This window comes from Notamacropus eugenii, chromosome 6 (genome assembly GCF_028372415.1).
Source record: "Notamacropus eugenii isolate mMacEug1 chromosome 6, mMacEug1.pri_v2, whole genome shotgun sequence".
NCBI lineage: Eukaryota > Metazoa > Chordata > Mammalia > Diprotodontia > Macropodidae > Notamacropus > Notamacropus eugenii.
This window is the reverse complement of record NC_092877.1, coordinates 341,230,573-341,250,861: the sequence shown is the minus strand read 5'-3', so window position 1 is coordinate 341,250,861 and position 20,289 is coordinate 341,230,573. Positions and strand designations below refer to the sequence as shown.

The following is a 20,289-nucleotide window of genomic DNA, read 5'->3' as shown; positions in this document are numbered from 1 at the left end:
ATCTAAGAACCTGTGTATGTTGTGGTGCTTTCTAATACAGTATCCCACTGCATCAAGGCCATCTCCAGTGGTCCGATCTATATCTTGCCACTGGAACCAGATGGCTCTGGAGGGGACAGTGAGGCTGATGATTTAGCACAGCCCTGCCCCACTTAAATCCAGTTCTCTTGTAAGTCATGACATCACCTTCTTGATGTCATGGTCCTATTTGACAACAAAGGACAAACTACATATACCTCGTATGTACCGACTTAGATATTGTTTCCCTCGTTAGACCATGAGCTTCTGGAGGGCAGGGACTGTTTTTGCCTGTCTTTGGACCCCAAGTGTTTAGTATAGTAACAAACACATAGGAAATGCTTAATAAATAATTGTTGGCTAACTCACTATAAAATGAGGGAATTAAATAACATGATTTCCAAGGTCTCCACTTTATATCTGTGATACTGGGAGTAGATTTTTCTGGTTTGTTATTTATACCCATTAATCTCTTTCTCCCTTCAGTCAATTGTAGCTTTAAGAGAGGAGTGCATATAATTCAATTCAGTTCAATTCAGCAAACATTTATTAAATTTCAACTGTGTACAAGGCTCTCTGTGCTAGGATCAGGGGATCAAGAGATGAAAAACAGACATTTATATAAATGCATTGAAAGATGTAGACATTCTTTTTTTTACTTTTACCACCTTACATCAAAATTCTAGGATATCAATGAATATGCTCATGTCACAAGCTAAAGAGCCAGCAAAAGCACTGTCTTTATATTCTTCTTGGCAGAGTTCAAAGGAACACAAATCTAGGGCTAGAAGCCATGGAATCCAAACCCTCTGAGAAAACTGAGGGCCAGAGATGTCATAGGTCCATGAATTTAGAGCTAGAAGGCACCCTAGGGGCCAGGAGACTGATCCTTCCATTTTATGGATGAGAGAAGAGAAACCTACAATGGGAAAATACCTTGATAATGGGGAAACCAACTAGTGCCCTTCAATAACCAGTCAAGTCTTGTCACACGTGCACCTCTCCTCTCCTCTTTCCCATCCCTCCCACCAAACCAAGAACAATTTTTCTCTTTTCTATTGAATAGTGGCTTGGATAAAATTGGGAAATGCTAGGGCTTGAGACCACAGCAATAAACTTTACTTTAAAAACTTACTACAAGGAAATTTCCTAAGGTCTTGTAAATAATAAAGAAATTCTAAACCCTTTCATTCTTCTGGGATTCCTTATATCAACTAGATCCTCTGGTATCCTAATGATTTTCTCCTCAGACGAATTCCACAAAAAACCAAGGCCAGGATGCAGAGAGGAATGACGATCACGATGATCACTGGAATCATAATTGTGTAGTCAGATGTGCACTCGATCACTGAAAGAAGAGAGAGATACAGGATAGTAGGCAAAGTGTAAGGTTATGACAACTTAGTCTGCCAGATAGCAAGGAGTTGTCTGTGGACTTTTGCCCTGCAAAGAAGGGTCTCAAATATTATTGAAGATAATATATATCACTAGATGGGTAGTATTTTGAAAATATTAAATCACCCATATTTTCTGCTTTGTAATAATATTTAGACTTAAATGATTTTTTTCTTCTCAGTGTTAGAAAACAGTCTTGAGTTAGGTTTTTTTTTTCAGGAGTTAGGGGGAGGGAGAGTTTTGTCTGTAAGGAGAATTCCTATGCAAACTTTTCTTGACCATTCAGTAACTTGTGTATAACTTTTAATCTTAGAAAGTTGCTTGGGGTACTAAGAGGTTATATGACTTGTCCAGGATCACAAAGCCAGTAACAATCAGACACAGATCTTGAGCCCTGGTCTTCCTAATTCGAAGGCTAGCCCTCTAACCATTGTGCTTCATGCCATGTAGTTACGAAAGCTAAAAAATAGGATGTTAGTCAACTTGGCAAACCTGTATTTTACTTTACTCCAGTGGACTGTGATTCATAATTTAAAAATTAATCTACACTTGTCTTGAAGAAAGATACCTGTTACTAGCAACATCATTATATTCTTTCCTTCCAAATCATTTTGAATTCAATTTATTATAAGATTATAAGATTATTATAAGAGCTGGGACAAATGGCAGAATCACAGAGAACATTAAAGTTTATTTTAGTCTAGCACCAGGGGTTCTTCTCTTTCTATATGTATCACAGACCCTTCTGGCAATCTGGTGAAACCTGATGATCCTGTTTTAGAATAATATTTTAAAATGCATAATATACAATACATAGGATTACAAAACCAAAATTCATTTTTTCCGATCTAAGTTCCCAAAACCCAAATGGGGACATGGATCTCAGGTGAAGAGTCCCTGGTCCAACTTCTTCTCCCAAGTGGGAAAACCCTTTCCCCACAGTATGCATTAGAATCTGCTACCATCTTCCTGGCAAGAGACCTGAGAAGCCTAGTCAGCATTGAGAGGAGGGAGTAGAAATTCAGATTGAAAAGCTCTCTATCATTAGAAAAAACATAATAGGAAACCCAGTAGAATGAGAGAATGATTTGGAAGCAAGTGCATGATGGGCAAACTAGTAGAGAGATGGAGACCAGGGAGAGGTCCCACCAATATGTGTCAGTCAGCAAGAACCACAGCCAGGCTTCCCAGGAATTAGGCCCAAAAGGCAACTTCTAGCTCATTCGGAATTAAGGAGATGGTAAGGAGTCCTCTCAGGAACCAAGGCCACTGGCTGCTTGAGATCCATTATGACCTAGTGGAGTTCTTCTTGCCCTTGTATTATTCTGCTTATCTTGGCACACCTCCTATCCCTTCATACCCCTCATTACACAGCCTCATGGGTGTTCAAGAACAGCTTCAAAGCTCAGAGCCTGTAGGCAGGACCTGAGAGGGATGGAGAGGCCAGTTCATACCATGTAACACTGTTCTAACCAAAACACTTCCACACCCTGGTTCCACTCCTCATTGCCCACTAGGAACTAACTCTTCCCTTTCAGCTCGAACTACAGTTTAAGAAAATTTGGCTTGGAATCATTCTTCCAAATTTAGAATTTAGAGCTGGAAGAAATGTTAGAGCTCATTTAATTCAATCTTAACCCTTTACAGAGGAGGTTAATGAGCCTATGGTAACCAGCATCAAATAATATTAATGATTGTAAAGAGAGAGAGAGAGAGAGAGAGAGAGAGAGAAGGGAAACAAGTAGATTTGATTCATTTTTATGTTCTGGACTACTAATTCCACCACATTATCCCAGATATCCCATTTAATCAACAAAATTTTGGTTTGGAAAAACTTCTAGTAATAAAAGGTTAGTCTTGCTTTGGGAATGTTAGAGCAAGATTAACAATAGCTTTAACAGGACACGTGGACAATGTGCCATGAAGGCAATCTTAGTATTCACTGGCATTTCAAACATGATAATATGGGAATTTCAGATGAGTGTGAGCCTGCTCTAACAGCTAAATGAAACTAGGCAGGTATCTGAGCCCCATTCCTCATCCTCAAAGCCTGTCATAGTTTTAGAGCCAGGAGACCTCAGAGGCCATATACCCTTTCATTTATAAATGAGGAAAATGAGGACTTGGGATATTATGTGACTTGACCAAACTGATATTGGTAGTAATTTTCTGGGTCAGATTTGATCCTAGAATTGGTCTTCTGACTACTGGGCCAGTATTTTTTCTAGTGTTTCCTCTACTGAGTATTTTGTCTATGGTTCCATCAGCCCTGAGTTACTCTGGGGAATCTGGTTTGCCATTGATTGAGAAGAGTTGTAATGGGGCATTCAATCATAATATGGGATTTCCTGATATTTTAGAGGGGCTACGATAGTAATTAAAACCTTCTAGGGGCTTCAGAGACCCTCTTCCATTCTGGACACTTTAAAAAAATTTAGGAATGTAAATTTTCTCACATGGCAACCAGTAAATTTCCTAGTTGCAACTACAACAACTAAGGAATTCTCAATTTCTGTGAATGTCCTAAGATAAATAGTGAATTGTGTCCTTGGGGAAAACAAAAAGTATTCTTCTTAAAAAAAAACAGTTGGAAAAAATACCTTTAGTATGTAGAAGTCCATTCTCCCTTGTCTCTGTGGAATTTTAGGTGGTATAAAAGAACTGTGATTGTGCTAATAGCCTTAAGAAGTTGCTTGAAGTTCAGAAGGATTAAGTGACTTGCCAGTCAGCTAAATGGCAGAGGCCAGATTTGAATCCAGGACTTCCCAACTCTAAGTAATTCAGTCTGTCCACTACCCTCTGTCGCCTCAAAAATCTAGGTCATCATATTTAAATATAGCCTATTTTGCAGGAAAAAGTAGTCTGTCTATTGGAACAGAATTTTTCCTCTTCTTTGCGTACCCTGGTTGCCAAGAATCATTGCTTCATAGTTCTTTAAAACGTTTGCAAAAGGGAGAGAGAGAGCATCCTTAGGAAGACAGTACTGGTCCTCAAATTTATGATTATGTTTTAATGTTTTGCAAAAGAAAAAAGTATACCTAAACTGTCTCAAAATATAGAAGAGGAAATCTGGAAGCATAGAGCAGGGACAAGGGATATTCCAGAGACAGATAAACAGAATGGGAGAAAGAGGATCAAGAGAACAGAGAATAAATGAATCCTAAAGTGAAAAGTAAAGGGTTAGGTAATTTTTAAAAATGACTGACTAGATATCCCTCTACAATATACTCATTTCTTGCAAAATTTGTCAATTTTCCATAATCTGAAGTAGGATTTTGGTCCTGAATCAACAGGTTTAAAAGATTTCTAGAAACCCAGATAGATTTGCCTAAGTGCACTGATTTAAAAAACAACAACATATTTTTAATAACGCAAAAAGACTCAGATTAGCTGCAAAATATACAAGAGGCATGTGCATAGTTGGAGAACACATCTCCTAAATTTTGAGTTTTCTTCTTTTTTGTAGGTGCCTAGCTCACCACTGGCTCACTTTATTCTCCAGCCTCCTCTCCTTTATGGAAATGAGAGATTTATAAGTCAGCCTGAGTAAGCTTGTAGGGGGGACTCTAGCCACTCCTGTCCCTGCCGCCTTTCTCTCCCCCCTGAGTCCCAGACAGTCCTGCTGGCATAGTGGGAGGGGGGGGGGGAACAGCTTCATCCCAGAGTCTCCACTCTGAATTCTTAGGGTACAGTATCCAGTCAGAGGAAGAATCAATCCCTCGTCCCCAGGCTAAGCTATCGGACGGCAATGCCCTAGGCCATGGAACTTGCTACGCACATTTTGAAGACGGTAGGTGCTTTTAGACACGTTCATATCCTCTGCTGGGCCTCTTCCTGGCAACGAGGCATGCAGTAAGCAAAACCCCAAACAATCCTGCGATACTCAGGCCCACAGCCACAGGGATTGCTCTCCTGTTTTTATCACTGAAGCATTCATCCGCTGCAATTGAAGTTAGAATGAGAAATATTACAGCTGGGTGGGGGCAGCCAGGAGGAGCTGATGTACTTGTCAGTCTGAAATTTACACATGGGGAAATTGAAGTGGAGAAAGTTTAGGGCTTTTCTCAAGGGCACTGCCAGGGACAGGGTAAGATGAGGGAGCAATCTACTTTCAGCCAGGTGGGCTGCAGGATGGAATGTTTTTAATGTTACCTTTAAAAAAAATGTTCAGAGGATCCTATGATTTAGTTTAGAGTTAGAAGAGATCTTAGAGGTGATCTAGTCTAATCCCCTTATTTTACAGATGAGTAACTGACAGGAAAGGAAATCGGCTAGTCTTGTAGCAAGATTGAGAAATGACAGGATCATAAATTTAGAGCTGGAGGGAATCTTAGAAGTCATCTAGTTTAACCTCCTCACTTACAGATAAGAGACCAAAGCCCAGAGAGGGGCAAGGACTTTCCCAAGGTCACCTAGCTAGTAAGTGGCTGAGGAGGGATTTGATCTGAGGTCCTTTGATTCAGAAGACAGTGGTCTTCCATTGTATCACACTCCGTCAAGGAACAACTTGAGTGTATATTGACACCTCCAAGATACTGATGTTAGATCATTTTTGGAGAACTGATGGAAAAAATGGACAATAATAATAGCACAGGACAGGAGGGCATGAAAACAGAGGCTTCCATTTAAAATGAGGGGTGGTTGTAGAAGAGTCCAATTCTCCTTTATCTGATTCAGAAACAAATCCCCCACAAAAGGAACTAGGTCAAATAATGATCAAGAAATCTAAATGGAAATCTTATTAAGCTGTTTCACCCAACCAAAAATTGCACAAAAAAAAATTAAGAAATTATAACCTCTGGAAGAGGTGTCATACTTGGAAAGCCAGCATGAGCTTAAGTGAACAACCACAGTAGTGCCCAAATTGGGATCAGCAGATTATAGAGCTCTGATCAAGGACACTGGAGCCTGCCACCACTCAACACAGAGACACATAAGGATAGGTAGAAGTTAAAGGCTAGGCCTGAGAAACTGAGTTTAGGATCAAATACGGCCTGACCACCTCACCCAAGAACGCAAGCTCTGGAAAAATAATTGGAAGGACAATAAATATCTTATAACTGAAGCTGGAAAAGTTACCGGAGACCTCATGAAAATTAGAATTAACCAAACTGAACTTAATGAGTCCATGAGAGAGCAAGAATTAGAACAAAACCAAAAGTTTGTATCTACTATAAAAAAGAGAGATAATTTAAGAATCATTAGGACCCCTAAAAACCATGACTTCTTCTGAATCAACCCTACCCCACACGCAAAAAAATCCTGTGTACTGTATTTCAAGACATCATGAATGAAAATCAAAAGAAGTCACCAATTACCTCTTGAAAGATAACCCAAAATGAAAACTTTCAGGAATATCAAAATGCCAAAATCCTGAGTAATATTATGTGTTCTCACCTTGGTGGCTAAAATCAAAGCAGAAGTTGGATGAAAAATAAATGACTCAGAGGAAATCCTTTTTAAGGCTGATAACGGATTGCTATGGAAAGCTAGGAGTGACTTTGAAAAATGATTTACTGTTGTTTTGAATTATCAGTTCTCTCTTTAATGGTGATTTCTAGTTCTAATAATCAGAGTGAGATAGGTTCTATAATTGAGATTCTGAATTTCAACTTTCCTTGAGCACAAATTTGAGATCTGAGTTGAGAAGTGTTGCAAGATCTCAAAGGTGTTCTCCAAAGACAGTCAAGCCAGAAGACTATAAATGTGTGTAAATAAGCTTGGTGTGTATGTGTGTGTGTGTGTGTGTGTGTGTGCATGTACTATTGACCACGCTTATTTGATCATGTGAATAAGAGTAAATAAAGGTGTATTTATAAAAGCAAGGCCTTGGCCCTGCTTAATTATATTATTGAGACTGTGTAGGATTAAAAGAAGGGACCTTAGAAGTTATCCAGTAGAATTCCCTTACTTTACAATTGAGGAAATGAAGGCCCAGAGAAGTTAAATGACTTAACTACTGTCACCTAAGTGGTAATTTGCAGAGCCAGGATTGGAACTTGGGACTTTTCTATCTCTTTTTTTTCTCCATCACACCTTCCATTGCACCATACTGCCTTCTTTAAACCATACACATTTCCAGTGTAAATACACAGATGCTTTTCTGAGCATGAATGACTCCATGCACACGGGGTAAGGTATGTGATAGGGAACTCTGTGTTTTGTGTTTGAAGATATGTGTGTGGAGGGGAGATAGTGCTGATGAAGGGAATAGTCACATCCTGACAAGGTGTGTAGAAAGATGTGTTTTAGCATGCAAACAGATGCCTACTGGTCTAAGTTCACACATGCACACAGACAGACACACACACATGCCTCTAATTTCTAGGGTGCCCATTGCCATGGCTGCTTCAGTAACATTTGGAGCTGTGTCTTGTATCTCTCTGAATAACTGTGTGAGTTTTTCCTCCCCGTCCTCCCAACTTACCATTCCCAAAGTGTTCACCATCAAAATCAAAGGCTTGGAGTTGGACATCAGTGGTGTGTAACTGCAGATGGGATGACAACTTAAGAGTCTGTTCACTGATACACTTGAAGGAGTGCCCCACCTTGGTCTCAAACATTGTCAGCCCACCTTTCAGGCCTCTGTAGACTTTCTCTGTAAACATTATGAAGCATCAGAAGGTTAGAACTGGAAGACCTTAGAGACCATAAAGAGAAAACAGGGCCTAGAGAAGGAAAATGCTAGCTAGGTTAGAGCTTGGACTTGAGCCTGGATCTCTTAATTCTTTCCTCTTCACCATTCTGCTTCCCTGAGATACAAGCATAGGCTTTTTAGTTGTATTAGGTATGGTAGGTGACTTTTACCTGTTCAAATAGTCACAGTCGTCACTCCTTTAATGACCTGATATGGAAGAAAATACGGGAGGTAGCTTGTGTGGTTAGATGCTCTTGTTTCTTGGAGACCCACTGAAGGTCAGCCACTGTGATAATGAAAGCATTTAGGGAAATTTTTTTCATATCTCATATGGGTAAATCCCATGTAAACCAGAAGAGGAAACAAGATTTGAATGGAATTTTTTCTTTAGTCATTTTAAAACCTCGTGGCAGAGCTAGTGTCTACATCTGTCTAGCATTTTATGCATTCACTAATCATGTTATAAACTTTCAGTTATCCACACACAGGGATTTAGGAGCCTTTGATCTACACTGCTTGTAAACATCTGGAATGCTTTCCCTGTTCTTAGAAGCCTTGACTCAGCTCACTTGCCACCTCACTTGCCAGGAGGGCACTAGTGCCCTGAACTCTAAGGTTATGTTGTATCTACTCTACCTAATTAGAAAGTGGGGGCTATTTTAACTGTTTCTATGTATCCCCTGCACTTAGTAGAATGGCTGGCACATGATCAACACATAATAAATACTTATTGATTGACGGAGTCATTTTAAAGGAAGGGTTGTCAATTCAATTCATTTCAACATCTATTTTTTAAGCCCCTACTGGCTACAGAGCCTTGTGCTAAGTGCTGGGAGTTACAAAGTTTAGATAAGACACTAACTCTGTCTTCATGCACTTAGAGTATGATGAGGAAATATGATGGACAGCAGAGTGGGTCAGTGGTGGATGGAGTACTGGACCTGGAGTCAGGAATACTCATCTTCCTGGGTTCAAATCCAGCATGAGACACTTATTAGATACATAACATGGAGCAAGTCTCTTGCACCAAGAAGGTGAAAAATGAAATGCTAAGGGAACTGGTGGTGGTGGTGGGTTTCATTATGTACTGTGAAGGATCAGAGAAGGCTTCATGAAGGAGGTGGCAGTTAGCTAAGTGGTACAATGGATAGAGCACTGAGTCTATAGTCAGAAAGTCCTGAATTCAAATTTAACTTTAGACACTTAATAGCTGTGTAAGTCACTTGGGAATATCACTTAACCTGCTTCAGTTCTTCAACTTTAGAACAGCACCCACTTCACAAGGTTGTTCCTTATAGAAGATCAAATGGGATAATAATTGTAAAACTCTTAGCATAGTTCCTGGCACATAGTAAGTGCTATGTAAACTTTAGTTATTATTAATATGGGCAATATTTAATATTATAAAACAGCAATTATCGAAACCACTTGGTACTGGCTAAGAAACAGAAGGGTAAACAAGTGGAATAGGCTAGGTACTCAAGATACAGAAGGCAATGAATATAGAAATCTCCTGTTTGATAAACCCAAGGACCCCAGCTTCTGGGATAAGAACTCACTGTTTGACAAAAATTGCTGGGAAAACTGGATAACAGTGTGGCAGAAACTAGGCATAGACCCATGCCTGACACTCTACACAAGAATAAAGTTCAAATGAGTACATGATCTAGGTATAAAGATTGATACTATGGACAAATTGGTGGAGCAAGGAATAGTATATTTATCAGATTTATGGAGAAGGGAAGAATTTTTGACTAAAGAAGAGATAGAAAGCATTATGAAGGGCAAGATGGATAATTTTGATTACATTAAATTGAAAAGATTTTGTACAACCAAACCCAGTACAACCAAAATTCAGAGGGATGTAGTATATTTGGAAAAAATTTTTATAGCTAATCTTGGGGATAAAGCCCTCATTTCTAGAATATATAGAGAACGGAGTCAAATGTACAACAATACAAGTCACTCCCCAATTGATAAATGGTCAAAGGATATGAACAGGCAATTTTCAGAGGAAGAAATTAAAGATATCTATAATCATATGAAAAAATGCTCTAAATCACTTTTAATTAGAGAGTTGAAAATCAAAACAACTCTGAGGTACCACATCACACCTATTAGATTGGCAAATGTGACAGAACGGGAAAATGATAAATGTTGGAGAGTTGGAACACTAATTCATTGTTGGTGGAGCTGTGAGCTCATCCAACCATTCTGGAGAGCAATTTGGAACTATGCCCAAAGGGCTACAAAAAATATGTGTACCCTTTGAACCAGCAATATTGCTTCTAGGACTATATTCCCAAGAGAGCATAAAAATGGGAAAAGGTCCCACATGTACAAAAATATTTATAGCAGCACTCTTTGTAGTGGACAAAAATTGGAAATCAAGGGAATGCCCATCAATTGGGGAACGGCTGAATAAATTATGGTATATGCTTGTAATGGAATTCCACTGTGCCATAAGAAATGATGAACAAGAAGACTTCAGAGAGGCCTGGAAAGACTTATATGATCTGATGCTGAGTGAAAGGAGCAGAACCAGGAGAACTTTGTGCACAGCAATGACCACAGTGTGAGAGAGTTTTTTCTGGTGGACTTGGATCTTCATAGCAATGCAAGGACATTAAAAAAAAATTCCCAATGGTCTTCTAAGCCAAAATGCCTTCCATATTCAGAGAAAGAATTATAGAATTCAATCACAGAATGTAGCAGATCATTTTGTGTGTGTGTGTGTGTATGTGTGTGTATATGTGTGTATGTATTATGTTTTGGTTTGTTGTATGATTTCTCCCATTTATTTTAGTTCTTCTACACAGCATGACTATAATGAAAATGTATTCAATAGGAACGTATGTGTAGATCCTATATAGAACTGTATGCCGTCTTGGGGATGGAGGGGGGTGGTAGGGGGTAGATAAGGGGAAAAAAATCTAAGTTTTATAGTAATGATTGTACAGCATTAAAAATAAATAAAGTGAATATATATATATGTATGTGTGTGTGTGTGTGTGTGTATTTATATATATATAAAAGAATTCATGAGGTAAAGAAGAGGAAGTAAGGAATTTCCAAGCACAGGGAACTTTATGAGCAAAAACACAGAGGTGGGAAAGTACAGGGCATTTTCAGGGACAGAGGTTAACATTGTTTGGTTAGAGGACAGAGAACAGGGGAATCATATAAAAGACTAGAAGAGTGACAGATAGTGGAGGATCTTGAATTCTTGGCAAATGGGATTTGAATTTTACTTGGAGGGCAATAGGAAGTTAATTCTTGTTTTTCTAATCAGAAGAATGAGAATTACCAGTGATAATGACCAGATCTATGCAACAGGAGGAATCCTTCCACATTTACCAAACATACTACATTGTACATGTATACATGTAACTCTGCCACCCATCATACTCCATAGCATGCTGCTGCAGCCCTACAGCTACTTTATTCTCCCTTCCTCAACTCATCTTCTGGGATAGTCCATCTCAGTTCTGCCTTCCCTTAACCCTGACTAGGCTGACCAAATTTTAATTAGTAAAGATCATTAGCTAAACTCTTGTCCATGACTAATGTCAATATGAGCCAATTTATGTTAAGGTAAGTCTTACTTGCTGGCTAATGTCTAATATGAGATACCAGTGAGTTCATGCTTAACTCATGATTGATGATGTTAGCCTTTGGATTCATGTGGAATTTATCTAACTCATATCCAATTAGTCTTTGCCCCATAGCTTTTAGTTCTTAGAAGAAAACTTTAGTTACTATAGGCAGAATAACATAGCTCTCCTACTCCCCCCAAAAGTGTTGGTCTTGAAGTAAGATTCCCAGAGTTGAAATCCTATACATTTCTCTTTCTTTCTCTCTTATTTTTCTCTTTCTCCCTCTCCTCTCCCCTCCCTTCCCCTTCTTTCCCCTTCCTTTCCCTCTTATCTCTCTCTCTCTCTGTCTCTCTGTCTCTCTCTCTGTCTCTCTCTGTCTCTCTCTGTCTCTGTCTCTCTCTCTCTCTCTCTCTCTCTCTCCAGTTCACAAATATTTTTACTTACCTAAGGCTGTGACAGTCAAAGAGGCCTCCACCTTTTCTATGTGATATGACTGTTTTACCTGTAAAAACAACAACATAAACCCTCTATATTAACCTCTGCATGTCTTCCATTTTATGCGAATGACACATAAGCTTAAATAAGTCAGAATTCCTCAGGATTTCAGATACTGAACCCCTGAGGAAGAGGGACAGAGACTTTGCAATGAACTCTTAATCTGGGAAAAGAGGATGCCTCAGAGTTAGAGAATAGATGATGACCTATGGGATAGGATTTGAGGGATTTCTTTGACTTCAAAGTGATTTCTCTTGTAGAGCTACTACTAGTGCCTGGGATTCTACTGAGGGAGGTATATTCATTTGGCTTATGTTCTGTCCCGTTAAGTTGGCATACATCACTAACACCTTAAAGCCAATGGATTGATCAGATCCCTTCCAAAGTGACATCTGAGAATAGGCTTTCAACAGATAGAGTAGATTCTAAACTTCCTGAGGGGAAGTTTAATCTTATTTAATCTTTGTATCTCCCCCAGTATCTAGCATAGGTCTATTTCTGCCCCTTTCAGAGACTGGGTATAGAACATTCCTTAACCTAAACCCTACTGATCTGAGTCTACTACCACATGTGGTGGTTTCATTCAGTGTTTTTGGACCTTCTAAGAACATTCCATGGCTCAGCCTTCTGTTACTACCGACTGCTTTGTCTTTGGAAGCCAAGTAGGCAGCAGGGGACCATCACATATAGAACAGATTGCCATTAAGGTCTGAGAAAATAAATGCCTTAATTGACCATAACAAGTAGGCCCCCAGATAGGTGGAGATTACTACTTACACCTAGGTCCTTGATCCAGCTTCAACTTTCTTTGTCATCACCAAACCCATGAAAGGGTAGCTTCCATCCTGGCCTCTTTCAGAAACTATGTGAATGACTTCTTGCTCTGAAGTTTACTGACATATCTGGAAACATTACCTGCTTTACTTTACTGAAACATCTGTGCAGAAAACCAAACATGTCTGTTCTGTGTGATCACTGAGTACTCAGAAAGGAGGCTCTTTGATAGCAATCTCACTGAGAATCAGTGTCTCAGACACCAGGACCAATATGGAGCCAAATACATTCTCCCCTGCTTGAGGTGCTTTCTGGGTATTCATCAGCATTTGTCATCTTGAGATGAGGCAGGAGAACAGACACCAAGTATAGACTCAGGTTCCTGAGATTTCAAACAGCAATTGTGTACCAACCTAGATACCCAATCTGATTTCCCTTCTGGCTCATCTCATCTTCCTTGGTTTTTGGACAGAGAACAAACTAACTCTTCTGCTACCCTGCAATTCTGAAAGGTGGATGCCTCAATCAATTGGTATTGGCCTGATCCCTTGGCTAACAAATTCCTACCTAATCCTCTTCTAATCTCTTTAATTCTCAGTCTCTGTCTACTGAAGCAAAAATATACTTTGCCAGTGGCTGCTCCTCATTTTCTCATCCCCATTCATGTTAGCTCGACCCCTTAAGATTCACAAAATTTCCATGGTAGAATGGAATCCATTTAAATTCCCCCATGCAAGTGATGAGCTGAAAAGATATCTCTGGAATCCTTGTTTTATCAACAAACTTTCCTTTATTCAAAGACCTCTTCCAGTCACATTCTTTTCATCCTCTATTGTAGAAGAGTGTATCTTATTCTGGATTCTTTCATTCATAACATTTTACTCTACTTCATTAACTTAATATACATGTTCTCAACAATTATGCTCAGCTACTTCATCAAAAATTTGTAAGACATTAAACACAGCTCATCATCTTAAGTTATTTCCCTGTTTGCTATGCTTATTTGGCAAGTAAAAAAAAAATCACAAAGGCAGAAAAGTTAAGTGGGTCAATAGTTACATACTTTTACATATATATTTTTTGTTTTACTGCTATGCTTGATACACAGTGACTTTTTGTGGCTTTGTATTGATGTCCACAATCTCACATTCTCATTCAGCATTTGCATTATTAGGGTATTATTCTTGCATAATTCTTCACTTATCATACCACATTCAGTAATGGCTTTGACAAAGGCTGTTATCTTGAGGGAACAAGCTTTTTCTGGAGAGTTCAGGATCTTATAGTAAAACATGGGCCAGACCTAGACTTAGTGGATACATTGGTTGCATCACCTTTTTCTTAATTTCAAATGCTTCTTGCTATGTTTGTTGTAATTGACCCACTATTTCTTTCTTGCCATCCTCAACAACGTAAGCTAAGTAGTAGTCACAATCTTCCTCACTTTTCACGTAGAAAACTTCATTTTCTGCTTTTGAAGCATTAGGGGTGGAAAACTTTTTCCAGTAGAGGCAGTACATTATTGCAAATATCTCTTATTGATGTCTCAATTTTCTCTCTATATTCTCAGGTTATCTGCTGCTTTTTTCTTGGCACCTTCTAGCTTTTTCTCAGTACTTGAAACGATCCTCAAAAGTGACCTCTGGGCACCTATGACATTTTCGTTAGCAATGGAGAAAGAATTCCTCTCTTCATTGGATAATTCATGCCTTTGTCGGCTTCCATGCTGTCACGTCTCACATCCAACATAGTCATTCCGGCCTTCTGAACCAGACAGCATCATACAATATCTTTCTCTCTCTCTTTCTCTCTGTCTCTCTCTCTGTAATACCGAGTAATGAAGGATGAATAGAAAAACATGACAGATTTCTGAAATAATAGCTTTAAGTTTGCTAAAGCTCAAAATGAGATGAGGCTGGGGAGGAAAGCTAAGGATATGAAAAGGATTTGATTTATGAAAAATCAACTAGATTGAGGAAAAGACAAAAATCAAAGAAACGTTAGACTGTTGCTCTGAGTAGACGGGATGATGGTAACTGAAAACAGAGAGGAGAGAAATATTCAATACTTATTTTGTTTCTGTTTTCTCTGCCAAGGAGAATGACTTTTAGATTGGAAGGACAAAATATTAGTTACTGATTAGTTCATAAGAAGGGCACCTAGTACTTAGAAGAGAAGGTAAGAGAGCATCTATTTCTCTTGACTTTGTCACTCAGTGCAAATGAACTACATCCTTGCATACTGAAAGAATTAGTAGATAGAATTGCTGAGTGTTTGTAAGTGATACTTGAAAGACTCAGAACAAGAGAAAGATAACACTGAACAAGGGGAAACATTGTCCTGATAAAAATAATTGTAGCAAATTGAGTTGAAACTTCTAGGCAGTGGAGTTGACTTGGATTCTTGGTAGAATTTTAGGATGTATTAATAAAGAGATGGTTAATTAATATTTAGGAAAAAGAATAATGATCACAAAGTTAGTGTGTCATCCTCAAGACTAGAACTAAAATTAGCTAAAATAGATTTAATCAAAAAAGGTAAAAATAGACTTAATCAAAAGAGAAAAAGAGGGAAACTACACTATGTGTCAGTCATATTAATCAATATAGTTTTAGACTATTTAAAATAACTGGACACCATAAGGTTGGAATATTGCCGTGTAGGAATTTGCTGTGTGTAGGAAATGGTGAGTTAGTGGACTTAGAAAACCATGGAAATCTTTGGACATATGAAGATAACATCCACCCTCAGAGAAACAGAGGACAAACAAGTTTAATACAGTCTTATATAGATGCATATGAATGTATATATGTATATATATATGAGTATGATTATAGATATCTAAGTGGATGCATATATGAGTATATGTATATATGTTTGTGTGTGTATATATGTGTTTGTATGTATATATATGTTTTCTTCTCTTATGTTTGCTATACATATGTATATATGTATGTGTGTATGCATATGTATATACTTAATTGTAGCCTTCTTGGAGGGGGGGAGGAAGGTGGGAAAAAGAACAAAGTAAAAAGCAGAGAAAAAAAGAAAATTTACAAGGAAGCAAAGAAAAGATAGGTCTGAACACAAAGTGTAGGAATTATTATATAGGTTTTCTTGAAATGGCAATTTATTGCCATGTATATTTATTGCTATATATTTTGAATCCTCTCATGTGTACATAGCAATGCTTTTTTTCTTTTCTTATTGTGTGTTTAAATTTTAGCATTTAAGTTTAAAATAAATGAATAAAAAACTTAAACACACAATAAGAAAAGATAGAAAAGCAGACTAAATTGATTTCCATTTTTCACAGGTTATTAAATTGATGGATTAGGCAAATATTTTATATGGAGCTGACCTAGCAAAGCACCAGATAGAATCTTGCTCTATTCTTATGATTAAGATGAAGAATTATGGATGAGATCAGAGTACAGTTTGGTGGATTCAACATTGACTTATTGTCTAGACTCAAAATATCGCCATTAATTGTAAGTCAATGTGGAAGGATGTCTTCAGGGGAGTATCTCCAAAACCCTGGTTTGTCCTATGCTATTTAATTATTTAGGTAAAGTGATGGGTAGTGTGCTTATCAAATTTGTAGATGACATATAGCAAGGAGGGATGGCTACAATTCTGAAAAACAGAGCCAGGATTCGTAGAGGTCTTGAAAGATTGGAACAGTGGTGTCAAACTCACATAGAAAAAGGTGCCCCTAAACTGGTACATAAAGATCCCTGTGGGCAACACATTGATGTTGACAAATATATATTAACACTATTTAGGTCCTATTCTATTTTTATTTGTTTTTAAAAATATCTCCCAATTATATTTTCATTTCATTTGGGGGTACTTGAGGAGCTGAATCAAATAAGGTGAGATCTTTTCGTCTTACTATTGGGTTCCTAACATTGTCTTTCCAAAACTGACCTTTCTTTTTTTTGTGCCTCCACTCAATGAGTTACATCATGCAGTGTTTACTGTTTTCCTCAGAAATAGCACAAGCAAGGCTCACTTCTGCGACAGAGTGTGGAGCTGAATAGCTCACGAGAATTTTTGTAGATTAAAGAGCAAAGGTCAAGCCCACAGGTTTATATTTCCTTTTTGGTGCTGAATATAAATATAATGCACTCTTAACAGTGCATAAATCCAGTAAGGCACCAAGAAAAATACATCCCTTGTGATGCAAGGCTTCCAGGTTCTACTCTGATGCTCCGAGGGAACTTTCTACCAGGTTTTCTCTTGTTCATGATTGAAAGTAACTCCCCCCCCCCCAATATTAGATTCTTAACATCTCCAAAGGATGCCATCTCCACTGGGGTCAACACCTCTACTTCCCCCCCTACCAGGACCTTGGATTTCACCTCTGTGATCACTCTGGGCTCTGATAGGCTGGCTTTGGCCTCATCTTGCTGGGATCTAGGCCTCCTTCTTACTTCCTGGCTGCCTCCACTCCATGCTTCTCTACACACTACTTTACCTTTCCATCTGCCTTTTATGTGCTGTCTTCTCTTATCAGAATGTAAGCTCTTTGGAGTACTATCTCTACTTCGTGTATTTGTGTCCCCAGAACTTAGTATAGTGCCTGGCATGTGGTAAGTGCTAAATAAATCCTCTCTCCCTTCCTTCCTCTCTATCTCTCTCCCTGTCTCTCTGTCTTTCTCTGTCTCTATCTCTGTCTCTCTCTGTTTCTCTCTGTCTCTCTCTCCTCTTCTCTTTCCCTCCCACCAAAAGGAGGATTAAAACAACAACGTTATTTGGGACAAGTGAACTTAGAGGGATGTGTATATGTGTAAGTGCGTGCATGCATGCGTGCGTGTGTGTGTGTGTGTGTGTGTGTGTGTGTGTGTGTACAAGTGGTTAGGATATGATGTTCAGGTAGAGATCAACTTGTAGGCAGATGAAGATGTAGATCTGGGGCCCAGGAGAGAGACCAAGGCTAATGCCATCTTTTTGAGCATCAGTTGGATAAAGACGGTCCTTGAAGCTATGAATGAAAATAGCCAAGGGAGAAAGTATATGGAGAATGAGTTCAGGGCCTTCGGGTGTATCCTTTTTTTTTTTTTTTTAAAGGGTTTGAGAAGAGGATTAGAAGTTGGTGAAGGGACAAAGCACTGAATGAGGACCTCTGGGATTGGTGATTACTTCATTTTTAGTGGGCAGTCTTTGAGAAAACAGTCTTATGCTAAGGTTTGTGTGGGTCAGAAGCCAGGAATCAAGAGAGTAGTAGGTGGTGATGAAGAAGAGGCCTTGAGGGCAGACAATTTCTTCCAAACCTTTAGTCGTGAAGGGGAGAAGAGTATCATAGATTTATAGTTGGAAGTGACCTTAGATGACTTATTCTAACTCCTTCATTTTACAGTGAAAGAAATGAGGCTCAGAAGGATCAAGTGTTTTGCCTCTGGTCAACCAGACAGTAAACCCAGGTCTTTGACTTTCAATGGAGCTTTCTTTCTACTGTAGGGAGATTTGAGAAGAGGAACAAGTGAAGTTTTGGTTTGGGCAGATGGGGAATGTTTGTGGGCAGTGAAGGAGAAGCAGAAAAGGAGAGATTGAGGCTGCATGAGAGAGAGAGGCTGAGATCTAGAGCAAGGTCCTGGAGGAGGGAGGAGCCTTAATTAAGGCAGATCTGTGATCCAAAGAAAAGGAAATGAAAACAGTCATGACGCAGAGAATGGAACTTGGCAGAGCTCCTATCAGACGGCCTCAGTCTTTTCAATGAAACCATGTCATCTGCTGAAAATGGGGGCACTGAGGGAACGATGACACGTTTGAGGAGAAAAGAGGTTTGGTACCTTTGGAGTAGGGCAAGAGGATCCTAACAGGGTTGTGCAGAGCAGCAGCAGTAAGGCTGCTGAGTACGTGGTACATCTGTAGTAGATACATCTTGCTTCCAAAAGAGAACACCTGGTTAGACTCTCCTCAGGGATCCTTAACTCTTCCCAAAATGGAGAAATTGACGTATGCATTATCCTCTCTTGGAATGACTGGTCATTTCTCTGACTGCACAAGACTACATAGAAGAGGATAATTGATGTTGAAAAGGGAAAATTAGGTAGGCAGCATGCAAAAGCCCCAGGGCCACCATTTTGTGGGGCACAGATGGTTAGAATATAGATTACACAGCCCAGAAAAAAATGCATGGATGGCGTTCTCAGTTGTAGGAAGAATTAACCATCTCCAAGGTCCTTTCCAGCTCTCAGCAGCAAGTTAGGACACGTTTGTTTCAGATTTAACAAAAGGAATATAACGAGGTTGTTGGAGTTGCTACTCTGCCCTGTGGTCCATGGAACTGAAATTTCCTCTGAAATTGATCAATTATAATAACCGACTTGTTTGAAGTTCACAAAGCACTTTATGTGCATTACATATCTAGAGCTGAAAAGACTTTAGAGGATATTTAGTCATTTTTACACTCATTTTTACAGATGAGAAAACTGAGGCCCAGGGATAAGTGACTTGTCCAAGGTCAGCTAATAAACATCAAAGTCAGCATTTGCACCCAGGTCTTTTGACTCCAGACTTGACCTTTCCAAAGGATTATTATATAATAGATATATGGGTAGCTATGTAACTGCTTCATAAATAAGAATGCTTATTGATTTAAAATTGACCTGTGAAAGGCACAGGGAAAAATTATTATATGGAATGATTCTGTCACAGGGGAGTGGGAGGGTTACAGGAGGAGATTTGGGTAATGTTAAAAGAGATGTCAATAAAAGGGTTTTTGTTTTTGTTTTTTTAAAGAAAGACACAGTAAAACAACCACAGATAGGAGCAGCTACATTGGACTTTGAGCACTCCAGAATTAGCCTGTTTCTCCCTTTGTTCTTGATTTCTCTTGAATCTCATTCTTTGCCTCACAGGTTCTGAGATCCAGGGAGAAAGGGAAAGCAACAAATATTTGTGAAGTCCCTACTGAGTACCAGCACTGTGCTAAGCCCTTTACAAATATCTCATTTGATGCTCACCAATAGTCTTTGAGGGAGGTGCTTAGTGATTTCCATGTGCTTTTAGTAAAAGGAGCTCTTAATGGGAACAGGAAATGTTTGGCTTTTCTAGACAGTGGTTTCACAGCTGGCAAGGGGAGCAGGAGATGGAAACTGAAATCCTCTCCTGTCTAAATCACACTGCCTGCAGATGGAAGGATGTGCGTATGGGGGCACATCTCTGAGATTGATTTCCCCTATGTGGCTTTCTCTTACCTCTTAATCTAAATTATACATCCAGAAAACTCAGTTTCTATTCTGAAAGAAAAAAGCGACTCAAACAAGGAGCAAGACTTTCCCCTTCAGAATAATTTCTGCACAGAAGGGGAGGAGAGTGTGCCTGAAGAGGCAACAGCCCTTTGAGATGAAAGAGAGGAACAGAAGT

The 20,289-nt window shown here is 39.0% G+C and overlaps 1 protein-coding gene across 2 annotated transcripts in view; it reads right to left on the bottom strand.

Moving 5' to 3' along the window:
- Positions 1 to 547: 547 nt before the first annotated feature.
- The window catches only part of LAMP3 (lysosomal associated membrane protein 3), a 39,027-nt gene continuing 19,285 nt past the window's right edge, over positions 548 to 20,289 (bottom strand). The window contains exons 4-7 of one of the 2 annotated variants that reach the window (XM_072618352.1): positions 12,091 to 12,148; positions 7,841 to 8,011; positions 5,192 to 5,353; positions 548 to 1,366 (exon numbers count right to left, since the gene is read on the bottom strand). In XM_072618352.1, coding sequence (XP_072474453.1) covers positions 5,214 to 5,353; positions 7,841 to 8,011; positions 12,091 to 12,148 — 369 coding nt within the window. In that variant the 3' untranslated portion in view covers positions 548 to 1,366; positions 5,192 to 5,213. The remainder of the gene's footprint in view (positions 1,367 to 5,191; positions 5,354 to 7,840; positions 8,012 to 12,090; positions 12,149 to 20,289) is intronic. The other variant, XM_072618353.1, reaches the window with a different exon arrangement.